Here is a 25651-nt window from a genome sequence, read left to right on the forward strand (position 1 = left end):
CTGAATTTTGAGGCAAATGATTATTTTCGGAATTTTTAAATTTATTTTTTGGGTGTTAAAAAATATACTAATTATTGTGTTCTGTAACTTGAACCTGTTAAAATTAAAACTATTCAGTGTGTAGGTTCAAAGAACAATTTTCCTTAGAAGTTGTCATTGTTCTAAAATATTTTGATAAATTGAGGCCTCACTACAGTGTTTTTAATGTTGAAATCCTTTCATGTGTACTTTGTGTGATATCCTCAATATTCTTGTTAATTATGGGAATATTAAAGTACTTTGGAAGTGTAACCCATATCGTTTTTATTTTTGCTACTATTATTTTCAGTAGAAAACACTGATCTATTGGGTTATTAGATTTTTTTAGCCAGCAGCTTCCAACTATAGTTTAGTCTGGCTCTAAATTGCTGGACCACGTAAAAATCATTTTAATTGATCATTGAGAAAACAGGGAGTATTTTAAGAAAAACTGTACTAGGAATAGACCACTGAATATAGTCCTAGATGTTTATTATCAAGTTTTATAACTGTTGGCAAGCCACTTTATTTTAATTCTGGTGTTCTCTGCTATAGAATGTTGGTATTTATCCTGTGTGTTATGATTTGTTCTGTTATATAAGGCATTGTATGTCAGAGTACCTTAAAAGTAAAGATCTTCTCAAACTGTTTGATTATAGTATAACAGCATGATATGAAACATTTTCATATTAAGTGATACAGATAAATTAGTGGGACATTATTGACCTTAAATAAAATAGGATTTGTAACCATTTTGTGATAAGCACTTTTTAATCTGTCTCTTCTTTCCCCCCTTTCTCTTCCTTCCCACCCCACCTCCTACTCTCCCCTAGAAGTTGATGGATAGGTTTGATTTTGGGGAAGATTCTGAGCATAGTGAAGAACCCAAAAAAGAAATTCCAACTTCTCAACTGTAAGAATCATGTTTTGCTTTATAACCATATTTTTTCCTGTCATTTTTATAAACATTAGATGGGATGTTGCATTCTTAACTACTAGGTATACTTTGAGTAAGTCAGGCTATTTTTTCAGGCTCTTTTGCTGTAACATTGCAGAACGATGTTACAGGCTTGCTGTCTAGTTGCCTCACTATGTTATTTTAACTCACATCTTTGCAGCTAGTTGGGCTATATCAGAAGTCTTCATAGAAACATTGATAAATGTTGATAAATTTAGTTATATTTTCCATATCTGTGTTAGGCTTTAAGTTATTTAACTCACTTGTAAGAGTATTTGAAGTAATCGGGAGAAGCTTGCTTCTAGTGCCAGTGGCCACTTCGGGGAAGTAGACCAGACTCTGCGAGTGTGGCAGACCAACTGGACGTAGAGATTAGGGTTGTAGAGATTTTGTTTTTTAAAGAAGTGGATTGTATGTTTTTATTTAGATCAGTTCACCCCGCCAGCAAGTCCGTAGATTCCTAGGTTCTGTGAGTGGTTGTGAAAGCCGCACTGGGGTAGCCAGTCTGAGCGGTAGTGTGGACGGTGGTGTAGACTGTGGGAGAATGGGGCTGGAAGGGGGGAGCCTCTGGGACTCGTTCTACAGCGGTCATTAGTTCTATATACATATAAGGGTAATGTGTGGAAAGACTTATTTATATAATATAAAATACAAATATATTCTGGTGATGAAGAAATTCTTGAAAAAAATTAAAAACATTTTAGATGATAAAGTTAGGAGAAGCATTTGTAATTATGTAGATCAGTTTTCTGAACAATAAAAGAATCATCTTTTAACAGTCTTGGCAGGAGGGTATTTATCCACTATGGTAATTTCTTCCATTATGAGAAGTTAATAATTGTCGTGATTTTATATTATTTTGTTACTGATTCCTGTTTTGATATGCCTTCTACACTCACTTGTTTTGCTTTCTGAAGCAAGGAAACATATTGCTCCATTATCTTTTGAGACATAGCGCTTCAGTTTTTGAAGATAGGTATCGTTCTTCCCTTAGGTGTATTTGCTCCAGTTGACATACTCTTTTTTCAGCTGTTTCAAGACTTCGCCCTCTTTTTTGTTCATTTTACCTGTGGCACCTAGAATTCCAGGTGTATTCCAGGTGTGAATTTCCCAGAATATAGTTAAATTATTTCCTCTTGTCTAAACATTATTTCTGTTAGCATACCTAATGTGAATGCTTTTCTAAAGAAAGCAGATTATGGTAGGTTACAATGGTAGATTTCATATGTACTAATAGAACATTTTCCCCACTATTTATTTCATGGTTAGAAAAGTTAATGTACTTTGTTCAAATCCTTTTAAACTGTTTTTAGAAGTATTTTATTGACTTTTCTTAAAATGTTCTATTGAAAGTAGTAATTTATATGTATTTAAGAGTATTACAAGATAATAATATCAGATCTTCATCAGAGTATCTCTAACATGCCATCTATTGAAATACTATTGAAGAGTTTATTTCTGTTTTAATGTATTAATGTTCTGAAGAATATCCATTTTCTTTCTTAATATTCCAAAAGTGAACATTGTAGTCAAGTATGTTTCATTTATTTGGCATCTGAAGGGTGCTGAATACTCAGTTATTTTTATATTGTCTTTACTGGGTTTTAACATGTATTTGCACTTGTCTTTCCTATTAGTTCTCATGTGTCGGAATCTGTGAACAACTCCATTTTTCATCAGATAGCAGAGCAACTACAGCAGCAGAACCTGGAACATCTCAGGCAGCAGCTTCTGGAACAGCAACAGCCTCAAAAGGTTCATAACTCCACCTTGTGGTCTCTAGAGTTATTGCTGTCTCTTCTATAATTGGTGTTAAGTGTGGTGGTTTTTCTTCAACTCTTACTAGGAAGATAAGTCTTTTTAGGATCTGGAGTTTGTCTGTAATCAAAATGTATTCAAGCAACTTATGAATTGATGGGAAACATTGTAGAAATTAATTTTAGCACACGGAGTGGAGAACGGGAGACAGGTGGTGTTTCAGTGCTGCAGCTTAGCTCCTCTCCACTCAGCTCCCTAGCATGAAGGGGAATGATGATTTTGCTACTGTTTTTTGGTGTTTTTTTTTTTAATTTTAAGTGAGAGGAGAGGAGGCAGAGACAGACTCTTGCATGTGCCCCGACCAGGATCCACCCAGCAAGCCCACTAGGAGGTGATGTTCTCCCCATCTGGGGCCCTAGCTCTGTTTGCAACCAGAGACATTTTTTTAGCGCCTGAGACAGAGGCCATAGAGCCATACTCGGCGCCCGGGGCCAACTCACTCTAACCGAACCATGGCTGCAGGAAGGGAGGGGAAGAGAGAGAAGGAGCGAGGGGAAGGCAAAGGTGGAGAAGCAGATGAGTGCCTCTCCTGTGTGCCCTGACCGGAGTCAAACCCAGGACTTCCACACACCAGGCCGACGCTCTGTGGCTGAACCAATTGGCCTGGACCGAGATGGGCCTTTTGACTCCCAGTTTTATACTGTAGGGAATTGAAATTCAGTGAAATGAAATGTGTAATATTTCTAATATTCAAAACTTTGTGGTGAAAATGAATAATATATCACAAACATTTTAAAATAAGCATTATTAGACAAGTGATAGACACAGAGGTAGACAGAAAAGCAGCACCTGAAGTTACCTCTTCTCTAATGGAGCACGTCCATCCGTGTGAACACAGGCAGCATTCTGGTGTCTGTGACAGGCATACTAAGTGAAGGACAATGGAAATGTCGAAGAAGGAAGAATTACTTTAGAGCAGAAGGGTGGTAAACCTTAGATACTGCTGGGGTCTGAACTTGTCCTTTTAATGCGAATATTCAATATAAAATATTAATGATATTCCCTGGGATGGAGCTTGTTCCTGAAGTAAGGAGGATGGGATTCCATACCTGTCTTAAAGAAGTGATTCTGATGGAGGTGTTTGGAGTGGGTGCAGTATTTATGTTCAATACATACCTGCTTGCGAATTCGGGAACTTGAACATAGAGCCCAGTGAAGAGCATATGGGTGTTTAAAGGAAAACACAAGTTGTAGTTCAAGGAAAAGAAACATTGTCAGTGATATAATAAAAAATCTCAATCTGTTACAGAGGCAAGAGGGAGTGCTGATGGAAGGGTTTATCCAAACAGATTTGTTCTTCTGATTTTGTAACACTTTTGACTTGCCTCAGTTCCAGTTTTATTTCACAAAGTTTAGAAGCAGTAAAGTCAAGGTGTATAGTACTCTTGACCAACTTGTAGTTAACACCAGGTTATTGAAGTAAAATGAATGGTAATACACATTTGAGAGTGCTTCTGTCTGAAGAATATCAATACCCTCACCTCTTACCTCTCAGCTTAGTTAATTGCTCTATACACTATTTCCAACTCTTAGAAGATGCAGTAACAATACCCCTTTGAAAGGAGTAGACAGTCTTAAAAGTTTTGTTCAAAAAATGAGCAATGAAGAAAAGGGAATAATGATGAAAAACAACTCTTCTAATGCATAAGGTGGATAGTATTTAAAAGAAATTTAGAATTGGAAAGTATATCAACAGAATAACAAATTGAATAAATTGTATAATTGACTACCAGTCCACTTGCCTTACTATATTTAAGATAGGGTGAAATAGCAGAAAATTACACATTTTTATTTACTAGGAAGCTCAAAGTAACCTGCCTAAAAGTTTGTTTGTTTGTTTTTTACAGGGACAGAGAGAGAGTCAGAGAGAGGGATAGACAGGGACAGACAGACAGGAAAGGAGAGATGAGAAGCATCAATCATTAGTTTTTCCTTGCGCATTGCGACACCTTAGTTGTTCATTGATTGCTTTCTCATATGTACCTTGACCACGGGCCTTCAGACTGAGTAACCCCTTGCTTGAGCCAGTGACCTTGGGTCCAAGCTGGTGAGCTCAAACCAAATTAGCCCGCACTCAAGCTGGCGACCTCGGGGTCTCAAACCTGGGTCCTCTGCATTCCAGTCCAACGCTCTATCCACTACATCACTGCCTCGCAGGCCTAAAAGTTTTTATAGTGTCTTAAAGGAGAGAAGAGGATTACTAGTGTCACTCTAAACATGGTAGCCCTCACCACACCTGGAGGTTGTCATTATATGTCATTCATGATATTTCTTTAGTTCATGGTACTGTATATTCTCCACAACAAAAGATTTATTTAAAGACCTACTTGATCTTATCATTCTATTACGATATCATAGTATTATCCCCTTTTTTATGATGGTTCATGCTTTTAGGTAAACTTGATTGTTTACCAAAGTGTAAGTTTAGATTGATTATAAAAGATTAAACATGGGATTTCTTTAAGTGTTGGGTCCTGTCTTAAAACTCATCATGTTTGTGTGTTTAAAATTTCTTTTGTAACAATTATTGTTTCCCAATGTTTGTGTGTTTGTATACATTTTCAACAGGCCACCCCGCAGGATAGTCAGGAAGGGACCTTCGGATCAGAGCACTCCGCATCACCGTCTCAGGGGAGCAGTCAGCAGCATTTCCTTGAACCGGAAGCAAATTTAGATGATTCCATCGACATTCAACAACAGGTAAAAAGTCAGTGCTTTCCTGGGTCATACACTTATAAATTAGAGAAAAATATTTGAAAAGATGGTAATTTTTATTAAAAATAGAGAATATTTTATTATTTACTTCATGTAAAATAACGGTGGCCCGAGTGTTTTCCCCACAGCTAAGTTCTGCACTCGAACAGTTTTGCTATTAGGCCTTAATCATACTAATGCGGTGAATATTTTGTAAGAAAGACTTGTTAACACTACTGAATCTCAACCAGGCATTTTGTTTGTTTGCTGTTCTTTTGATTTTTAAGGACATGGATATAGATGAAGGGCAAGAAGGAGCGGAAGAGGAGGTCTTTGAGCAGGAAGCAAAGAAAGTAGCTGTCCACTCGAGATCAAGAACACGTTCACGCTCTCGTTCAAGGTTCTACAATAATATTTACAAAGAGTTGTGTTTAAACATATAAAATGTTGGCTTTATTTCTTTGAATCAAAGTTAAAGGAAATGTTTTTCATTGAATGACATCTTATATTTTCTCAGAAAGAAATAATTTAGAATTTGAAAAACAAGCAGTTGTATTCTGTTTTTAATTAGATATGTCTCTGGCCATTTGAGTAATGTACATGAATCACAGTCATAGCATACGACCTTGGCTATGGACTATACTAATTATAGTTAATGTTTTGATGACATCCAGGTTTTAGGATATTAATACTTCTGAACAACAGTTCAATCAGGCTATAGAGGAATAGTGTTAGATATTCTAGTTTCTTGCATTCCATTTCACCTCATAATGTCAAAAATGATCGTAAAGATAAAACTACAAAAGTTACTTTTATAAACAGTAAGCATAACATCAATCTATTATAGCACATCTTATAAATGGTTTTCTTGTGGATTTTTCAATCTGGCTAAGGCACATTACTGTACATGCTCATTCAGATTTGGATTGAAGGTGCCTTATCTTAACCTGATAAATTTTTATGCAGCCATGTATTCATTGTTTTTGCTATAAACTATCTTAAAACCGAAAGTCATTAGTCTTCAACATTTTTTATACCCTATATCCTGCACATGGGTACCCTTAAAATCTGAGCAGTAGATGCTAGGTGAGGGGCCAATATCTATGATCACTTTTTCAATCATTTATGTTTGTTTCAAGAAGTCATTTGTATTTATCTCTTGTAAATGGGGGCCTGACAGTTTGGCTTTCTTTGAATCTACCTCATGTCCCTGATTACCTGGCCAGCGCAGGTACAGGGTCAGTGCTGGAAACTGCTTCGAGCAGCTTCTCGTGTGCAGCGCCTCCTCAGTGGCACTCTGGGGAGATGTCAGTGGCCTGGGGTGGATGGGAAAGGGGAAACTCAGTGCCGCCTTACATCAGACAGGCAGGCAGCTGAGAGTTTAGCAGTAAAGCTTATAAGCAGAGTTACTTAGTGGCCTAATGCTCTATTGGAAATAGTCTTTGTTTCCTAATTTTAAAAACGGAACATCTTAATCACCTAAATCAGTGGTCCCCAACCCCTGGGCTGTGCACTGGTAACAGTCTGTGGGCCATTTGGTACCAGTCTGCAGAGAAAGAATAAATAACTTATATTATTTCCGTTTTATTTATATTCAAGTCTGAACGATGTTTTATTTTTAAAAAATGACCAGATTCCCTCTGTTACATCTGTCTAAGACTCACTCTTGACGTTTGTCTCGGTCACGTGATACATTTATCCGTCCCACTCTAAAGGCCGGTTGGTGAAAATATTCTCTGACATTAAACCGGTCCGTGGCCCAAAAAAGGTTGGGGACCACTGACCTAAATGACCTTTTTTACTTTCTTGGGCTTTTCATCCCTGTTCTTAGCTCTGATAAATAAGAGGAAAGTGAGGCCATTACTGGGATCTCTTTCTTCTTCATAGTTATGAGTATTAACTTAGACTTAGTAGGAATTATTAAAAACAAGTTTATGACTTGTGTGGACCTAGCAGTACATAAATTTTAGAGAATGCATGCTTTTTTGACACTTGATCATACTTAAATCTTTGTAATAGATATATAAATAGAAGACCTTTTTTTTCTCATGATAAATTTGATAGGAGACTGTCATTAGTAGCAAACTGAGATTTTTTTTTTTTTAGATCACCAAGAAAAAGAAGGTCTCGGTCCCGCTCTGGCTCCCGGAAGCGCAAGCACCGGAAGCGTTCGCGCTCACGCTCGCGGGAGCGGAAGAGGAAGTCGTCGCGCTCCTACTCCAGCGAGCGGCGGGCGCGCGAGCGCGAGAAGGAGCGGCAGAAGAAGGGGCTGCCCCCGGCCCGCTCCAAGACGCTCAGTGGTGGGTGACGGCCTGCTGGCAGCAGGTGCTGCGGAAGTAGTTGCCTGCCTCGAGTCTCTACGTCTTTTAAGACAGAATTTGAAAAGCAGTTTGGTGCATGACTAATTTGAGTCTTGGTTTTTGTAATGTGATGAGCAAAGAAAAGGAAGAACAGTTTCAACTGGAAGTAACATTATTGAGAGTTAATTTTTTAAAAAAATGGAAATTATAAAGTATAAGGCTTAACTAGTGGAATATAATGTGGACCAGACATGTATGTTACAAGGACACTGGGACTTCTGTGCAGTGTCCTGAGCACGTAACAACCAGGTCTGTAGGGGTAGTTATTACAGGAAGTGTGCAGATTTTAATTAAATCAGATCAAAGGACACATTTCTGTTGTATAACTTCACCCCTTTATGTTAATTTATTATGTATGACTAGAACAGATTTGATGGTGGGAGCTTATCTTAGGAGAGGACTGGGGGAGGGTTCACTTAGGAATGTGAGGTACAAGAAAGTAAGGTGTGATTAGCGCCAAATTCTGCCTAAAGCAGAATATTTTGTTTAAAAATGTATTGTATAATAAAATACGTATTTCCGATGGCTTTAGGCGACCCCTGTGTTTTGGTCGTTTGACCCCGCCAGGGTCGCGACCCACAGGTTGAGAACCGCTGCCCTAAAGGATTCTTAGTGGGTTATGATTCTAAGATGAGCCAACAGACTCACTGCAGGTGGGCAAATGACATAAAATAGAGCCACTTGCCTTTCTTTGCTAAGAGCTGAACCCTGATCATGTTATCTGATTTCCAAAGGTCTCCAAGTAAATTCTTTCTGTGATTGAATTAGGTAAATAATTCGTGTAATTTAGGGTACTGATAAAGCATCTTGGAAATTCAGGCTTTAGATTAAAGGCAAAAGTCAGAACTCTCTTCATTCAGAAGCAGTACTAATTTTATGTGGTCCCAACACATTTTCACATGTGCAGTAGTGTTTTTCTGCCATTGGTCCTTAGAACACAAGAGTTTTTATGAATAATCCAAGGGATATGAAGCATCAACACACAATCGCATTCTAGGAATCCAGGGTCCCCTCCTCATGGGCTGGGGGAGACTTGTCAGTGCTTTCTGGGAAGAAATAGAGTTGTAATAATTTGTAGCAAGACAACATTGAAAGGGTAGGGGGAATGTGGAACAGATTTAAGGGCGATGAAACCAGCTGTGATACGTAGGATGGATTAGGAAGAGGTGGGAACTACTTAGAGTAGTCGAGAAAATTGCTAAGGTTTGTGGTAGGTTAATTGTCCCCCAATGATGTCCACATGCGAATCACTGGAGCTTGTAAATATGTAACATTACATGTTAGAAGAGACTTTGCAGATCTGATTAATTAAGGGTCTTGATGTGAGAGATTAAACTTGGATTATTCAGGAGGGCTCAGTGTAATCCAGGAGGTCCTTCTAAGTGGGAAACAGGGTCAGAGAGAAGATGTGCTGTGAGGGTGGAAGGAGAGAGTCAGGTGGGTAAGGCTCCACTGTTGGCTCGGAAGGTGGAGCTCAGGAGCCATGGGATGCAGAGAGCTTGCAGAAGCGAGCAAGAGGAGGAAGCATTCTCCCCTCAAGCCTCCAGAAGGGATGCCGCATTCACCCATTTTGGAACTTCAGCACTTTAAGAGAATCCGGTTTTGTGTTTTAAACTGCTAGGTTTGTGGTAATGGCTACAATAGCAAAAGAAAACTTTTTCTTTTGAGACTTTGTGTGACTATTAAGTTATGTGTGCCTAGAGCGAGACTACAAGAAAAAATGGCAGGACCAGTCACCAGGGATCTGTCAGCTGAACGGTTGCTGGAGCTCATGCTGGTGTGGAAGCTGTTTGGTCTGACCAGCCAAAGTAGCGACCTGGTGGAAAACGTATTCAGTAGAGGTCTTACAGTAGTCATGCCCTAGTGTTGGTCTCAGTTACCTCAACAGTAAACCTGCTGTGGGCCTGCCCTGTTATATATAGATCAAAGGTAATAAAAAAGCTTATTCTTCCAAAATGTCATTGATAGAAATCGAAATACAGTTGACCCTTGAATTATGTAGGTGTTAGGAATGTTCCTCCCACTGCACAGTTGAAGGTCTGCACATAACTTGACTGCCCCTAAACTTACCTACAGCCATCTCTCCCTCGAACATGCCAGAATTCCCTTATATAAAATGGCTTAGAACTGTTCGTGTGGTCAGCCTCCCGACTTCCTCGAGCCACCAGTGGTGGATTGAAAATAACTGCCGTTTGTGGTTGGTTGAATTCTACGAGGGCCAAATCTATTGAAAAAAGTTCACATATAAGTGGATCTGCACAGTTCAAACCCATGTTATTCAAGGGTCAACTGGATGTTGAAATGGCTGCAAATGTATTAGCTATAAATATTTTTAATATCGCCCTGGCCGGTTGACTCAGTGGTAGAGCGTCAGCCTGGCGTGCCGGAAGTCCCGGGTTCGATTCCCGGCCAGGGCACACAGGAGAAGCGCCCATCTGCTTCTCCACCCCTCTCCTTCCTCTCTGTCTCTCTCTTCCCCTCCCGCAGCTGAGGCTCCATTGGAGCAAAAAGATGGCCTGGGCGCTGGGGATGGCTCCTTGGCCACTGCCTCAGGCGCTAGAGTGGCTCTGGTCGCGACGCCCCCTGGTGGGCCTGCCGGGTGGATCCCTGTCGGGTGCATGCGGAAGTCTGTCTGACTGCCTCCCCGTTTCCAACTTCAGAAAAAAAAAAATAAATAAATAAATATTTTTAGCATCTTCAGGAAAAGGGGATGTTCTTTTTTTTTTTTTTTTTGTATTTTTTTTCTGAAGCTGGAAACGGGGAAAGACAGACAGACTCCCGCATGCACCCGACCGGGATCCATCCGGCACGCCCACCAGGGGCGACGCTCTGCCGTGACCAGAGCCACTCTAGCACCTGGGGCAGTGGCCAAGGAACCATCCCCAGCGCCCGGGCCATCTTTGCTCCAATGGAGCCTTGGCTGCGGGAGGCGAAGAGAGAGACAGAGGGGGGGGGGGTGGAGAAGCAAATGGACGCTTCTCCTATGTACCCTGGCCGGGAATCGAACCTGGGTTCCCCGCATGCCAGGCCGACGCTCTACCGCTGAGCCAACCAGCCAGGGCAAAGGGGATGTTCTTGAAGGCAGGAACAGTACAGCTAAAAGTAGATAAGATGTCTTGGGTACCATTTGTTTATTAATGGGAAGTGATTTCTAAGTCTTTCTTGGCAACAGTTAAGGGGGAGGGTTTAAATTTTTCCTTATTCATTTGAGAGAGATGAAGGGAGAGAAGGGGGAGGGAAAGAGAGAAGCATTAACCTGTTTTTTTCCACTCAGTTGTCCCATTTATTTGTGTGCTCATTAATTGATTTTCCTATGTGCCTGACAGGGATTGAACCCGCAGCCTCTGGTGCGTGCTGGGACCGTGCTTTATCCACCTATCCACCCAGCCAGGGCTGTTAAAGAGTTCTAGTTCAGACTTGCTCTCTTTGAATCTTCATGCAAATTACTATAACTTAAGGATAAGATGCTGTTTTTATCTTTAACTGTTGACTAGGGAAAAATATCCACTTAATCTTTGTAGCACAAAAAAAAATTCTTAAAAAGTCCTCAGGATTGCAATGGAAAGTAGTTTTTAAACTTTGTTGCACATGAGAATTATCTGTGGTGTTTTAAAACTCCTAACTTCTACTCTGTCATACTCTATACCATTCATCATCTTTTACGGTGGACCCAGGTACGCACAGGTGGTTCATATGTGCAGTCAAGCTTGAGAGCAGATGGCATGACAGCAGATGATTTGGCATGAATGCAACCGGATATCTAGGGTTTTACTTGATCTTTAAGTATTAACAGCTAAAAATGTCCAACACATATTTTAAATAGGCTTAAATTTTATGATGTTGTTAGTAGAGCTTTTTCCTTAGCTCTTTGAAAAAAGTAACTGTGTGTGTGATTCAGGTCAATTCTCTTATGTCTTGGCAGTATGCAGTACGACTCTCTGGGTCGGCCAGGTAGACAAGAAGGCAACCCAGCAGGATTTAACGAACCTGTTCGAAGAGTTTGGACAGATTGAATCCATTAATGTAAGTATCAGTTGTTCAACAATGGTTTAAGGTTAAAGATGAAGAAGGTTTCCACTCATACAAAGTCTCACTTTGGTTCCTACTGTATTTTCCCATGTATAAGATGCTCCCATGTATAAGATACACCTTAATATTGGGGCCCGAAATTTGAAAAAGTATGTGTTACATAAAGTTAGTGAACTCAAGTTTTATTCATCATAAAGTTCATACAACTCCTAGCCCTGGCCAGCTGACTCAGTGGTCCAGAACATCAGCCCAGCATGTGGAAGTCCCGGGTTTGATTCCCGGCCAGGGCACACAGGAGAAGCGCCCATCTGCTTTTCCACCCTACCCCCTCTCCTTTCTCTCTGTCTCTCTCTTCCTCTCCTGCAGCCAAGGCTCCATTCAGCAAAGTTGGCCCCAGGCACTGAGGATGGCTCTATGGCTTCCGCCTCAGGCGCTGGAATGGCTCTAGGTGCACAGAGCAACGCCCCAGATGGGCAGAGCATCGCCCCCTGGTGGGCATGCTGAGTGGATCCTGGTCGGGCGCATGCGGGAGTCTGTCTCTCTGCCTCCCTGCTTCTTCAGAAAAATACAAAAAAATAAAAAATTCATACAGCTCCTTATCACTGTCAAAAAAGCAGAAAATGCAAGTAAAAAATCTACAACCACTGTATAAGACACACCCAGTTCTTAGACCCCGAATTTTTCAAAAAGTGCATCTTAAACATGGGGAAATATGGTAATTAGCCCTTTATATCTGCGTTCCCACATCTTTACAAGGATTCTTTATTTCTATGTATATTCTGCTACTGTTTTTTGCCTTCCTTAACTAGTTTTTAAAATGGAATTCTAACAGAAATTTTTAGGGGTTTTATAGCAGTGTAGCACTTGATTCCTGAAAACATTGAATGTTTGAGTTAGCAGGAACTAGTGTGGAAAGAGGAAACTGAGTCCCCCAGAACGTAGGGAGTGTGAGACACAGCTGGACTTGGGTCCCAGTCTTTTGCCAGCCTCTTCTCTCCTCCTATCCCCTCTCTGTCTCTCCCTCTCAAAGCCGCCCTTAGACAAGAACACCTGTGTGGCCAGGGAATATCCAGTCGCTTGAGCTTAACTTACCCACTCCGCTTTGACTGCTTTCGTGGCTTTGCCCGGCTGGTCTCCTTCTTTGGTATTTTCTTCTTCCTGAAGGGCTGTTGTTTTCCCTGGGGCCAAAACTAAGTAGTGAAATGTTTTATATTTACTTGTTTGAGGGTTCTTATGGTTCATTAGCCCTATGGTTTTATTTACTATTAGTATACTATGTCTATTGGACCTTCTGTCATATTCACTGGGGATTGGCTGCTTTTCCTTTCTAATGGTTAGATCCTTATATGCCCACACTCGACTTTTCTGTATTAACAATAGCATTCTTTGTTTGAATTGAATTTGATCATTTAGTATTTTACTTTCAGCTGTGTGTGATCTGATTAGATCCTCACAAGAAGTCGGTTAAGTAATTCCGATATCTGTACTTTACCAGAGAAGAAACTAAGAGGTTTGCCGAGTTCCACAGATAGTAAATTGGTGATGGGTTAATAAATAAGGGATTGTTGGAGTGTTTCAACTTAGCTATTTCAGATTTCTCCTTCTACACCATGAGAGTACTGTAGGCTTTTTAAATTTCGCCTGTCAAAATCGTTCAGAATCTACAAGTATATAACCTCTAAATTTTTTTTCTGATTTTCTCCTACCCTCAAACTAGTGGTTCTCAGCCCTAGCTGTATGCCAGAAATGTGACACTTGAAAAAATAGGGATACCCGTGACCAGTATCTTTGAAAACATAGGGATACCCGTGACCAGTATCTTTGAAAACATAGGGATACCCGTGACCAGTATCTTTGAAAACATAGGGATACCCGTGACCAGTATCTTTGAAAACATAGGGATACCCGTGACCAGTATCTTTGAAAACATAGGGATACCCGTGACCAGTATCTTTGAAAACATAGGGATACCCGTGACCAGTATCTTTGAAAACATAGGGATACCCGTGACCAGTATCTTTGAAAACATAGGGATACCCGTGACCAGTATCTTTGGAGTCTTATCAAAGTGCTACAAAGCCAGGCGCCACTACTCTCACAGATCCTGAATCCAAGTAGCATTTTGGATTTTCTCCTTTTTTGTGACATTTGTAGTCTTTTTTTTGTACCACAGTTATTTGGGCATTAGTTTGCCTTGTCTCCTTCCTCTTCTGTATTACCTTTTAAAAGCGTAGTACTGAGATCACCCCGTGATGAAGCCTGAGCCAGTTAGTGTTCTGGAGGATGCTAGACCGCGTGGAGCGGGGACAGGCTGTGGAGCAGAGGCCCTTGCACCCACCCATCTGCTCACTGGCCCAGCGTGAAGAAGAGCTCCGGCCACCCCCCAGCTGACCGCAGGATGAACTGGCTGGCCCAGAGAGGAAGAACTGCACATGAAGTAGAATGGGCCGAGACTCCAATGAGAGAATGAAGACTCTTAGAAAGAAGAGATAAGAAACATCATTCTATAGAAAAACCCAACCTGTCCACGTGATGCCAGGGGAGCAGCTGCACCCTCTGCCTTTGCGTGTCTTCCCATAATGAGCCCAGAAGACAGTCGACTTCTTCTAAGAAGCCTTCCTTGACTACCGTCACTGTGGGGGACCCTTCCTCCTCTGAACCCACTCGATTCACTGTCTTTACATCTCATTTGGTACATGAAGTACCCACTGGGACTTGCCCAGTGGCTGGCTGTGTGCCCCTTGTCTTCCGCAGAGCCTGCAGGAGGTCAGGGCCCTCTCTTCTTTGACTTATATTTGCCACAGTGTCAGGAAGAGGGATTTGCACATCACGGAGACAAAATAAAGATTTATGGATCTCTCTTATTGTGCATATAAGTAAAATATGTTATATGAAAAAAGCGTAGTACTTAACAAATAATAGGCACTAAATTATTTTGTGAACTGAAGTATATTGAATGGCCATTTATAAAATCTAGGATTTGAAAAATTGATCTAAGATTTAGAAATGTTTTATTTGGTTTTAGGTTAGTTTGAGAACTGAGAAAAACTTTTTAGATTTAGCTTTTAGTATGCCATTGAGAGTTTGAGTAAAATATTTTCAGTGGCTTTGTAAGGAGTTGGATCTACTTCATAAGAGTTGAAGAAGTGTAGAAGGGATTGAGTAGACTTCTCTTTTAAAAGGTTTGGTATTAAAGTGACAGTAACTTGAAGTGTTAGCTAGACAGACCCAGGGAGAGTTTCGTATTTTTTGACAAACCTACCTTATGAGATACTAATAATACAGTGTTAGTATACCTTTTGAGTTCTTTAAAACATACTGAAATGCTCTATTTTTCTGAATTAATACTTTAAGGATAATTTTATGATCTGGTAGTCTATTCAGTAGATAAATGCTTTGTAAATAAAACTCTGATCCTTACTGGTGCTTTTTTCCTATTCCTTTTAAGACCTATAGCAAGAAGTACTTGAACAAAGTTTGTATAAAGTTGAAAAGCTGTAGTTTTATAATTCCTGTAGATTATAGATTTTGTATTAAGGATAAGGTACTGCCTGACCTGTGGTGGCGCGGTGGATCAAGTATTGACTTGGAATGCTGAGGTCACTGGTTCAAAACCGGAATGCTGAGGTCACTGGTTCAAAATCCCGGGCTTGCCCGGTCAAGGCACATACAACAAGCAATGAATGAACAACTAAAGTGAAGCAACTATGACTTGATACTTCTTGTTCTCTCCCCTCCTCTCTCTGTAAAATCGATAAATAAAATTTTTTAAAAGGGGGGGGGGGTAAGGTACTTACCTAAAACAAAAATTCCTCACACTACGCAATATAAGATTTGGAAAAATGGAAATAATACTGTGAATAAATTGTATGCCTTCAAATATGTTGGCCATGATATTTTCCTTTTATCTGGTGGTATTGTATCCATATTTTTATATTTTTTAATTTGTTTTTTATTCTGTATTAGAAAAAACTGTAATTGATGTGATTATTTAAGATTTCACATATGTCATGACTTAGAGTGAGACCCAACTTGATTTTGAATTTGTTTGTTTTTTTAACTAAGTAATCAGTGTACTTGAACTGATAAACAGGTAGCTGGAAAAAGGAAAACAATTCAGTATTCATCAGGAGTCAATGTTATGTTTCATCAAAAAATGCCAGAATGTGTTGCCCTTCTTGTAGCCCTTCTAAAGAAAACATTTTTTTTAATAGATGATTCCTCCCAGGGGCTGTGCTTATGTCTGCATGGTTCATCGGCAAGATGCATTTCGGGCTCTTCAGAAACTTAGTTCCGGATCATATAAAATTGGGTCCAAGGTCATCAAGGTGAGATTGGGGGGGACGGACACATACTTTTGTTTTATTGTATTATTAGAATGTTTCTGTGTTTGATTCATCTTTTTTTTTTAACATTATTGGCAAACCGTGATGGGAATTGATTATTTCAGTATAGTTGGGTTACAGAGTTAGATGTAGGTAAAGCAATAACCAAAATTCTCGTCCAGTGGTTCTTTGTCAGCAGGTCACTGTTTTATGCGCAGCCCATTTCCACCTGGCAGCTTTGCCGTCTTCCAGTGCTGCCCAGTCATAGCCCTAATTACAGTGCTGATGGTTCCTGCCCAGGCCCCGGGGAAGGGCCTGTCTATATTTTTATTTTGCTCTTAGTCTTTAAACTTAGTATTTATTGTGTAGTTTTTCATTTCTTACGTCATTTCTTCTATTAGGAAATAATTTATCCCATCAGTTTCTGCAACTGAATTGAGAACTCTAGCATAACTGCTTTCAAAGGAGTTACCATGCCCATGCGCTGTCATCTTATGGCGGAGAGTTTCTCTGTGTACACTCAAGTCTCTTTTCCAGAGTGCCAAGATTTGTTTAAATTGCAGTAACTAGTCTAATTACCAGTAATGTAGCTTGACATTTTTTGGTGAAAAGTAGATTTGGATAGTGTTTTGAGAAATGTGTTTTTTTCCAAGTTAGGGTAAGAAATGGAAATAAAACTCATAAACACCACCATTGCTACCTAATGCAGGTTTTATTTAACAAACAGAAACAGAACATGGAAATATTTTCATGGCTACTATTCTTTCAGCCGTGATGCTGTGTCCATCCAGCTGATTTTTTGACTGAGAGGAGGAGAGATAGACAGATTCCCACATGCGCCCCCACCAGGATCCACCTGCAACCCCCATCTGGGGCTGAAACTTCAATCATCAGAGCTACCCTCAGGGCCTGGGGCTGATTGATGCTTGAACCAATTGATCCACTGGATGCGAGAGGGGAAAAGAGAGAAAGAAGGGGGAAAGGGAGGGGAAGAGAAGCAGATGGTCGCTTCTCATGTGTGCCCTGGCCAGGGATTGAACCCAGGACATTCACATGCCAGGGCCGATGCTCTATCCACTGAGCAAACCGGCCAGGGCCCCAGCTGATTTTTAAAACTTAAATTTATTTGTATTTACATTGTCTAGATGTAGTTTTTGAATGTTTTAGCTTGCTTTTACAGTATTTATAAGCTTTACTTTTTCCTCCCCTTATTCCTATAGATTGCTTGGGCTTTAAACAAAGGTGTAAAAACAGAATACAAACAGTTCTGGGATGTGGACCTTGGAGTTACATATATACCATGGGAAAAAGTTAAAGTGGATGACTTGGAAGGTTTTGCAGAAGGAGGCATGATTGATCAGGAAACGGTCAATACTGGTAAGAACCCTAAGAGTAGTTTTGTTGTTAAAAAGGTTGTAATTAATGAGAGGTTTTTATGATAGGGTGAGTTGTACTTATTCTATTTCCTAGATTCTTCCGCATAAAAAGAGAAAAATTATGAAACACAACTGTGTTCATTGTATTTTCTTGATGGGTTCTGTTTCATAAATGTAAGAGTGTAGATAGTATATTTTTTATGTATGTCTTTAACAAAGTTGTGCTCTTTGAGAGAGTTGTATATTATATATATGAAGGCTCTTAAAAATTATTTAGAAGTTAAATTTTTTTTAATTTATTCATTTTTTAGGGAGGAGAGGGAGAGACAGAGAGAGAGAGAGAGAGAGAGAGAGAGAAGGGGGGGAGGAGCTGGAAGCATCAATTCCCATATGTGCCTTGACCAGGCAAGCCCAGGGCTTCAAACTGGCGACCTCAGCATTTCCAGGTCGATGCTGTATCCACTGCGCCACCACAGGTCAGGCTAGAAGTTAAATTTAATGGGCTGACATTTATCAATAAGAGTACATAGCTTTCAGGTAAACATTTCTGTAGCATTTGAACTGTTGATGATGTTGTGTGCCCATCACCCCAAATCAGATCATTTTCTCTCACTGTATATTTGTCCCTCTTTCCTGGTAACCACTTCAGTTTTATCTTTGTCTATAAGTCTCAGTTTTATATCTCACCTGTGTGTGAAATCATATAGTTCTTAGCTTTTTCTGATTTAATATTTCACTTAGTATAATGTTTTCAGGTCCATCCATGTTGTAAATGTTACTGTCATCATTTCTTATGGCTGAGGAGTATTCCATTGTATATATGTACCACATTTTCTTTATTCAATCCTCTATCAAGGGACACTTGGGTTGTTTTCATGTTTTGGTCACTGTGAATAATGCTGCGATGAACATGGGGGTGCATGTGTCTATGTACCAAAGTTTTCAAGTTTTTCAGGTGGCTACCCAGTAGAGAGATTGCTGGCTGATACGGTAGTTCTGTTCTTAACTCTTTGAGGAATCACAATACTTTCTGCCATAATGGCTGTGCCAGTTTACATTCCCACTAGCAGTGAATGAGAGTTCCTTTTTATTTATTTTACAGAGACAGAGAGTCAGAGAGAGGGATAGATAGGGACAGACAGACAGGAACGGAGAGAGATGAGAAGCATCAATCATTAGTTTTTCGTTGCGACACCTTAGTTCATTGATTGCTTTCTCATATGTGCCTTGACTGGGGGGCTACAGCAGACTGAGTGACCCCTTGCTCAAGCCAGCAATCTTGGGTGCAAGCTGGTGAGCTTTGCTCAAACCAGATGAGCCTGCGCTCAAGCTGGCGACCTCAGGGTCTGGAACCTGGGTCCTCCACATCCCAGTCTGACGCTCTATCCGCTGTGCCAGTGCCCAGTCAGGCCAACGGTTCCTTTTTCTTTGCAAGCTTTTTTAAACTAAATATTTCAATTTCTTGAGTTTAAATGAGAACTGGAGACTTCAGAAGCTGCTTTGAAAAGTGTCCTAGATTTTGATTAGTATCCATGTTGAGAATGGCAGGAATAGAATCTTAGTTTAGAGAGCTGTGGTTCACATTCAAGCGTTCTGAGAATGCTTATAACCAAATGATCTTTTGGCATGCTCTTTTAAAAAACTTGTCTTTTTTATTTTTAAAATTCCAGTTAAAAATGATAAGCAATTATAACCAGTAAGAGATGTTAAAAGAATTGAAATACAATATATGTTACTTCTTCATATGGCCCACAAAGTCTAAACTACTTTTGTATAGGAACAGTTTGCCAACCCATGTTCTAGTGGGAAGAAATAAATCATGAGCAAAAGAGATGAACAGGACAGTATTTCTGTGATGCTAAGTTTTAAGAAGAAAAATGAAGGAAGGTGGCCTGGCAGTCTGAATGTGGAGCTGGTGCACTTTTAAGTGGCTGAAGAAGGTCTCAGAGGGAGGGTGATATTTGAAGGGGTGAGATGTCCAGCTTTCTGGGAGGAAAGCATTCCATATAGAGGGACAGTGCAATGTCTATTTAAAAATGATGAGACCAGCACGGCTTGAGCAAGTAAGTGAGGAGTGCGTAGTGGAAGATGAAGTCAGAGATGCAGAGGGGAGTCTTGTGCATCTATTTGTCACTGTAATGACTTTGACCCTTCCTCTGAGGAAGATGAGGACCACTGGCGGGGCCATTAGTGCTCCTTGTTTTCTTTTCGCAGAGCTGTATTTTCAGAAAGATTTTTCTGTATTTACACTTGTTGGTCTTCCCTGTGACAAAGTATAGGATAAGGTTGGGTTTTTCTTATGTCAGGCAGCCTTTGAGAGCCATATCTGTTACATCCCTTCTAAGTGTTTTCTCTAGACCAGATATTTCAGTGTCTTCTGTTGTTTCCCCTGTCGTGCTTCTTTGGACTCCTTAGTACTTTAATCTGATTTGTCTGGACAAACCTAGGTTGATGTCTGTAGTTGTGGGCGCATCTTGACGATAGGTGTGCCAAGGTAGATGAGACTTAGACAAGCATGAAATCAGTGTATACATAGAAATAAGATGGAAAGCTGAACCAATCTACAGGAAATGAATTTCACATATTTGTTTAGAGTGGGAAACTGTGAAAAGCTCAGAGCCTGTCAAGGAGCCGGCCCCGACGACCACAGAGAGCCCGCCTCCAGTTGAGAAGGAGACAGCGGTGACCACCCAGGCAGAGGTCTTTGCTCCGCCTGTCGCTATGTTACAGGTTAGTGCTGGCAGTTCTTGTCGAATGTGTTGTTTTATGTTTCTGTTTTTACTCACGTGTTTACTTTATAAAACTGGGAGAAATTTTTTTTTAATGGAATAAATACAAATTTAATCAAACATTTTTAGAAAGTTTTATTTTAGAAACAGTCGAACTTATATTTAAATATTTACTTATTGAACAGATAATTACTGATTGCCTGCGCTGTTACATTTACTGTTTTAGGCACCACCTGAGATTCGTGAAAAAAAAAAAAAAACCAAACACAAATCCCTGGCCTTATGGAGCTTTTGCTCTAAAGAGGGAGACAGAAAACACAAAATAAATGAGTCTATGAGATGCTGTGGAAGGGAAAAGGTAGTGTAAGGGTGATCGGCCTGGCTAGGTGCTACAGTAGAGAACATGCTCAGGGGAGACTTAATTGAGAATGAGACACTTGAGCAACAACTTAGGGTTCCTAAGGGAATTAACCGTATGGCTATCCGAGGAAGGGGCCTAGGCCAGGAGCCTGCTTGGTGGGATCTGAGAGTGGCACATGGGCTGGAGTCAAGTAACTGAGAGGCAGCCTCCTGGAGAGGAGACCTTTAGAAGGACTTTGGTTTTTGATCTGAGAGATGGAGCCTTTCAAGGATTTTGAAGTAAGAAGTGGCTTGATCTGGCTTAAGGTTTTAAAGGACTGACCTGGCTACTATTGTGATGATAGACTAATGGGCATTGATAAAAGCGAGGAGACCAGTGAAAAGGCATCTGGATTGATGTGAGAGGATGATGGATCAGATTAGACTGACAGCAGTGGAGAGGGTGAGAAGTGGCCAGATATTAGCCGTATTTTGATGGTAAGACCAGTGGGACCTTTTGGCACAGTTGTATTTGAGTGGTGAGAAAGAGCAGAGGCAAGGATTTTGGTCTGAGAAATTGCAAAGATAGAGTTACTATTATCTGAGAATGTAAAGACTGTGGGAGGAGTTGTTTTGGGAAGGACAATTGGGAGTTCAGTTTTGTGAGTATCAAGTGTCTTTCAAGACAGCAGAACTACTAAGATGTTGAATAGACCATTGACATAATGGCAAGTTTAGAAGAGAGGTAGAGCCATAGTGCAGGTAGATATTTGGAAATTATTGTAACTAGGATGGGTAAAGCTATTTATGCTAGGAGTAGAAAATATATTAATGAGAAATTGGAGTCATTTTAAAGCTGTTATTGATATGCTTCCTAGTCGTAGTTAGGTTGCTTAACAGCACTAGGTATTATAATCTTAATGGGAGATGCAATTTAAGATTAAGCCTGATACTCAGTGTTCAAGTAGGTACCCATTCACATCACATGAAGATGGGTTTTACAATCTCCATGCATACTGTCTGTTGAATAATAGTGCCTTACTTTTACCTCAGATAGGCTTACTTAGGAGGATACAAAAAGGAAAAAAAAGTTGCTAATATAATGGTGTTTGTTACCTTCCTAAACAAGAACTAGAAATAATTTGCCTTAAAGTATTCTAAGATGTAATCATTGCAGAAGGATAAAATGATCTATGGACTTCTTTTCTATCCATGAAGATTCCAGTAGCACCAGCTGTGCCTACAGTTAGTTTGGTGCCACCAGCATTTCCTGTGTCCATGCCGGTCCCTCCTCCTGGGTTCAGTCCACTCCCTCCACCTCCTTTTCTACGAGCAAGTTTTAACCCTTCACAGCCACCTCCTGGTAAGGAATGTTCCTATTAATGGAACTCTGTTTAGACTCTTATTTAAACTATTCTTTTCCAGGTTAAAATGCTACAGGGCAGTGATTTTTAAACTTTAGCATATGTTGGAATCACTTTTTTTTTTATTATTATTCTTTTTTATTTTCTGAAGCTGGAAACGGGGAGAGACAGTCAGACAGACTCCCGCATGCGCCCGACCAGGATCCACCTGGCACGCCCACCAGGGGCAACGCTCTGCCCACCAGGGGGCAATGCTCTGCCCCTCCAGGGCGTCCCTCCGCCGTGACCAGAGCCACTCCAGCACCTGGGGCAGAGGCCAAGGAGCCATCCCCAGCGCCTGGGCCATCCTTGCTCCAATGGAGCATTGGCTGCGGGAGGGGAAGAGAGAGACAGAGAGGAAGAGGGGGGTGAGAAGCAAATGGGCGCCTCTCCTATGTGCCCTGGCCGGGAATTGAACCCGGGTCCCCCGCACGCCAGGCCGACGCTCCACCGCTGAGCCAACCGGCCAGGGCCTGTTGGAATCACTTTGAAGCTGTGTTAAAGGACAGCTTCCTGCGCCTTTTGCTTACTGGACTGAGGGAAGACAAGACATTGCATTTCTAACAAGTTCCCAGATGATAGGAGGACCACACTTTAAGAAGCACTGATAGAGACAAGAAATGAAATGCTTTAAAATTATTGAAATGCTCTTAAAATAATTTAAAATTTATGTTTGAGTTTTTATGTATTTTTTATAGTTATTCATTGGAAAGTATACATTAAATTATATAGATTGTTCCTCCTAAAAATCATTGGATTTCCATTATAACATTAGAAATAATATCTTAAAATGTTAATTGAATCTGTAATACATTTTTGACCTAATTGTTGATAAACAAAAGTTTCTTGAACTATATTCTATAAAAAAACTGTAGCTTACTAAAAGAACACATCGATTAAATATACTTATATAGCATTATTTACCAATTATAAGAAACAAGGTACTATATTTTGATTTTTATAACTTAAGTTCTCCATTGAATAGAGCTCCCAAAAAATACCAAGGCCAAAGAATAACTTTATTATCTGATAATAGTAGTAATATATTTGTAACATAAAATTTTAAAATTAAAGTTTAGTACATAATTTGAAATTGATGCAGATTTTAATAAGAATTTTTTTTCTGTATATTTTAAATACTTGAAAATTATTCTTGTAAGTTATTTTCTGTATTTGTGATTTGAAAGTCAAAAAATTTTTGTGAGGATATTTTTAAATGATTATGTCAGAAATCATACCGTATAAAGTCATTGTGTAGCATTCATCTGTTGAAAATCATGTATCTTAACACATATCTTTAATTACTCCTGCCTGCGCCCCGACTGGGATCTACCTGGTAGCCCCCTCTGGGTGCCTGGGGCCAAAGCTCAAAACAATGAGCCACTGGCTGTGAGAGGGGAAGAGAAAGAGAAAGAAGGGGAAAAGGAGGGGAGGAGAAACAGATGGTTTCTCATATGTGCTCTGACCAGGGATCAAACCCACGATGGCTGCATGCTTTAACCACTGAGCAACCAGCCAGTGCCTAGCCACTGTTTTCTAATTGAATTGATAGTAGCCCTGTATTTTAAAAGTACAAAAGTAGCATGTATATAGTTTGATCATTTGATATTTAAAATCATCAGCCAGTATTAAACTGAAGGTTGATTTCACTGCCTAACATATAATATAGTAACATCCAAGGCTAATGAAAATATCTATGATCTAATGAGTAACCAGCATATATATCAGAGAAATACAATAGCACCTTTTACAGGTGACATGATCACATATAATGTTATCAGCAGCTTGAATGCAGTGTATAACTCCCACGGTGTTAGTCACCATGCTGACGTGTAAACGGGTTGCCTAGCTAGTATTAATCATTAGTTGTATAGAATCGCAGAGAGCACCACAGGACCTCAGCACTGGAGTAATAAACACGGTGCTCATGATGAGGGTCTTTGCGTTAGTTAGCTTAGTCTGTGCTGGGGATCAAGTAAGGTAGTGTACATAAAAGTAATTTTTAAAGTGGAAAATACATTCACCAGTATGAAGTTGTAGTCATGGAATACCTTTTTAAGAATGTAGAATTTCATTTATAGCTATTGAAATGTTTTATTTAAAAGAAGTAACTTTTTTCTTACGCTATTTTACTTTGAGTCTATGTTTTCCATGTAGGTTTCATGCCACCTCCAGTTCCACCACCTGTTGGACCACCGCCTGCTATTCCACCAGTAGTTCCAACACGTGAGTTTTCTGTTTCAGATTTTTTTTTTCTTTTTTTTTTCTTTTGACAGAGACAGATAGGGATAGACAGACAGGAAGGGAAAGAAATGAGAAGCATCAGTTCTTCGTTGTGGCACCTTAGTTGTTCATTGATTGGTTTCTCATACGTGCCTTGACCGGGGGGCTACAGCAGACTGAGTGTGTGACCCCTTGTTCAAGCCAGCGACCTTGGGCTCAAGCTGGTGAGCCTTGCTCAAACCAGATGAGCCCGCGCTCAAGCTGGCGACCTCGGGTTCTCGAACCTGGGTCCTCCGCATCCCAGTCTGATGCTCTACCCGCTGTGCCACTGACTGGTCAGGTGGTTTCAGAATTTTCTTAATATGTGGTAGTATAAATGTGTCATTTCTCATTCTTGAGAATTGTTCTTTTTTATTATTGAAGTTTTCAGACATGCATTTTTTTGTTAAATGATTTCTTAAAAATTAACAGAATTATATGACAGTCCATATTCCAATTTGCTCATTTGTCTCAAAATGTCTCTTTATAATTGGTTTATTTTAGTCAAAATTCAAAGAAGGGTCCCCACATCATACTTGTGTATGTATGTATTAAATACCTTCATCTAGAGTAATACTGCCCAGACCCCCTTTTTGTTTTTAACTCTTCATCTCTTTGACTTGTTGAAGAAGCAGTTTACTTCTATAGTTGTGATTGCAATGAATGGATTTTGTTTTTTTGCTTGTTTGTGGTATTGAATTTTTTCCTCTATCTCCTTGAATATCCTGTAAATAGGACATATTTATCGCCAAAGGCGTGCTTCATTTCACTTTAACTTTTTTGGTGAGAATCGCTAAAGGCATGGTCCTCTGCACCTGTTGTCACCTCGCATCAGGGGCCAGGCCGTGCCCTCTTTTCCTACTTCAAGACATGTTCCGTGTGCCGGAGCGTTCCGGTGTGTTGAGAGTTCGTGTGCCGGAGCGTTCCGGTGTGTTGAGAGTTCGTGTGCCGGAGCGTTCCGGTGTGTTGAGAGTTCGTGTGCCGGAGCGTTCCGGTGTGTTGAGAGTTCGTGTGCCGGAGCGTTCCGGTGTGTTGAGAGCTCCGTGTGCCGGAGCGTTCCGGTGTGTTGAGAGTTCGTGTGCCGGAGCGTTCCGGTGTGTTGAGAGCTCCGTGTGCCGGAGCGTTCCGGTGTGTTGAGAGCTCCGTGTGCCGGAGCGTTCCGGTGTGTTGAGAGTTCGTGTGCCGGAGCGTTCCGGTGTGTTGAGAGCTCCGTGTGCCGGAGTGTTCCCTGTGCTGAGCGTTCCGTGTGCCGAGCGTTCCGTGTGCCGAGCGTTCAGGCAGTGGGACCTGATGATTGCAGTCTCCCTTCAGGCTTGCCTCTGGTGGTTTCATCCACTGAT

At 40.5% G+C, this 25651-nt stretch overlaps 1 protein-coding gene across 7 annotated transcripts in view; it reads left to right on the forward strand.

The window, feature by feature from the left end:
- The window catches only part of SCAF8 (SR-related CTD associated factor 8), a 178787-nt gene that overhangs the window by 50571 nt on the left and 102565 nt on the right, over positions 1–25651 (forward strand). For 6 of the 7 annotated variants that reach the window (XR_010727647.1, XM_066247838.1, XM_066247837.1 and 3 more), the window contains 11 exons: positions 852–931; positions 2614–2731; positions 5363–5494; positions 5776–5888; positions 7595–7788; positions 11771–11871; positions 16092–16205; positions 17423–17579; positions 20172–20308; positions 21865–22009; positions 24207–24275. Coding sequence is in view for 6 of the 7 variants with exons in the window: in XM_066247838.1 (XP_066103935.1) it covers positions 852–931; positions 2614–2731; positions 5363–5494; positions 5776–5888; positions 7595–7788; positions 11771–11871; positions 16092–16205; positions 17423–17579; positions 20172–20308; positions 21865–22009; positions 24207–24275 (1360 nt within the window). In the remaining variant the exon portion in view is untranslated. The remainder of the gene's footprint in view (positions 1–851; positions 932–2613; positions 2732–5362; positions 5495–5775; positions 5889–7594; positions 7789–11770; positions 11872–16091; positions 16206–17422; positions 17580–20171; positions 20309–21864; positions 22010–24206; positions 24276–25651) is intronic. The other variant, XM_066247833.1, reaches the window with a different exon arrangement.

Source organism: Saccopteryx bilineata, chromosome 12 (genome assembly GCF_036850765.1).
Source record: "Saccopteryx bilineata isolate mSacBil1 chromosome 12, mSacBil1_pri_phased_curated, whole genome shotgun sequence".
Classification (NCBI taxonomy): Eukaryota; Metazoa; Chordata; class Mammalia; order Chiroptera; family Emballonuridae; genus Saccopteryx; species Saccopteryx bilineata.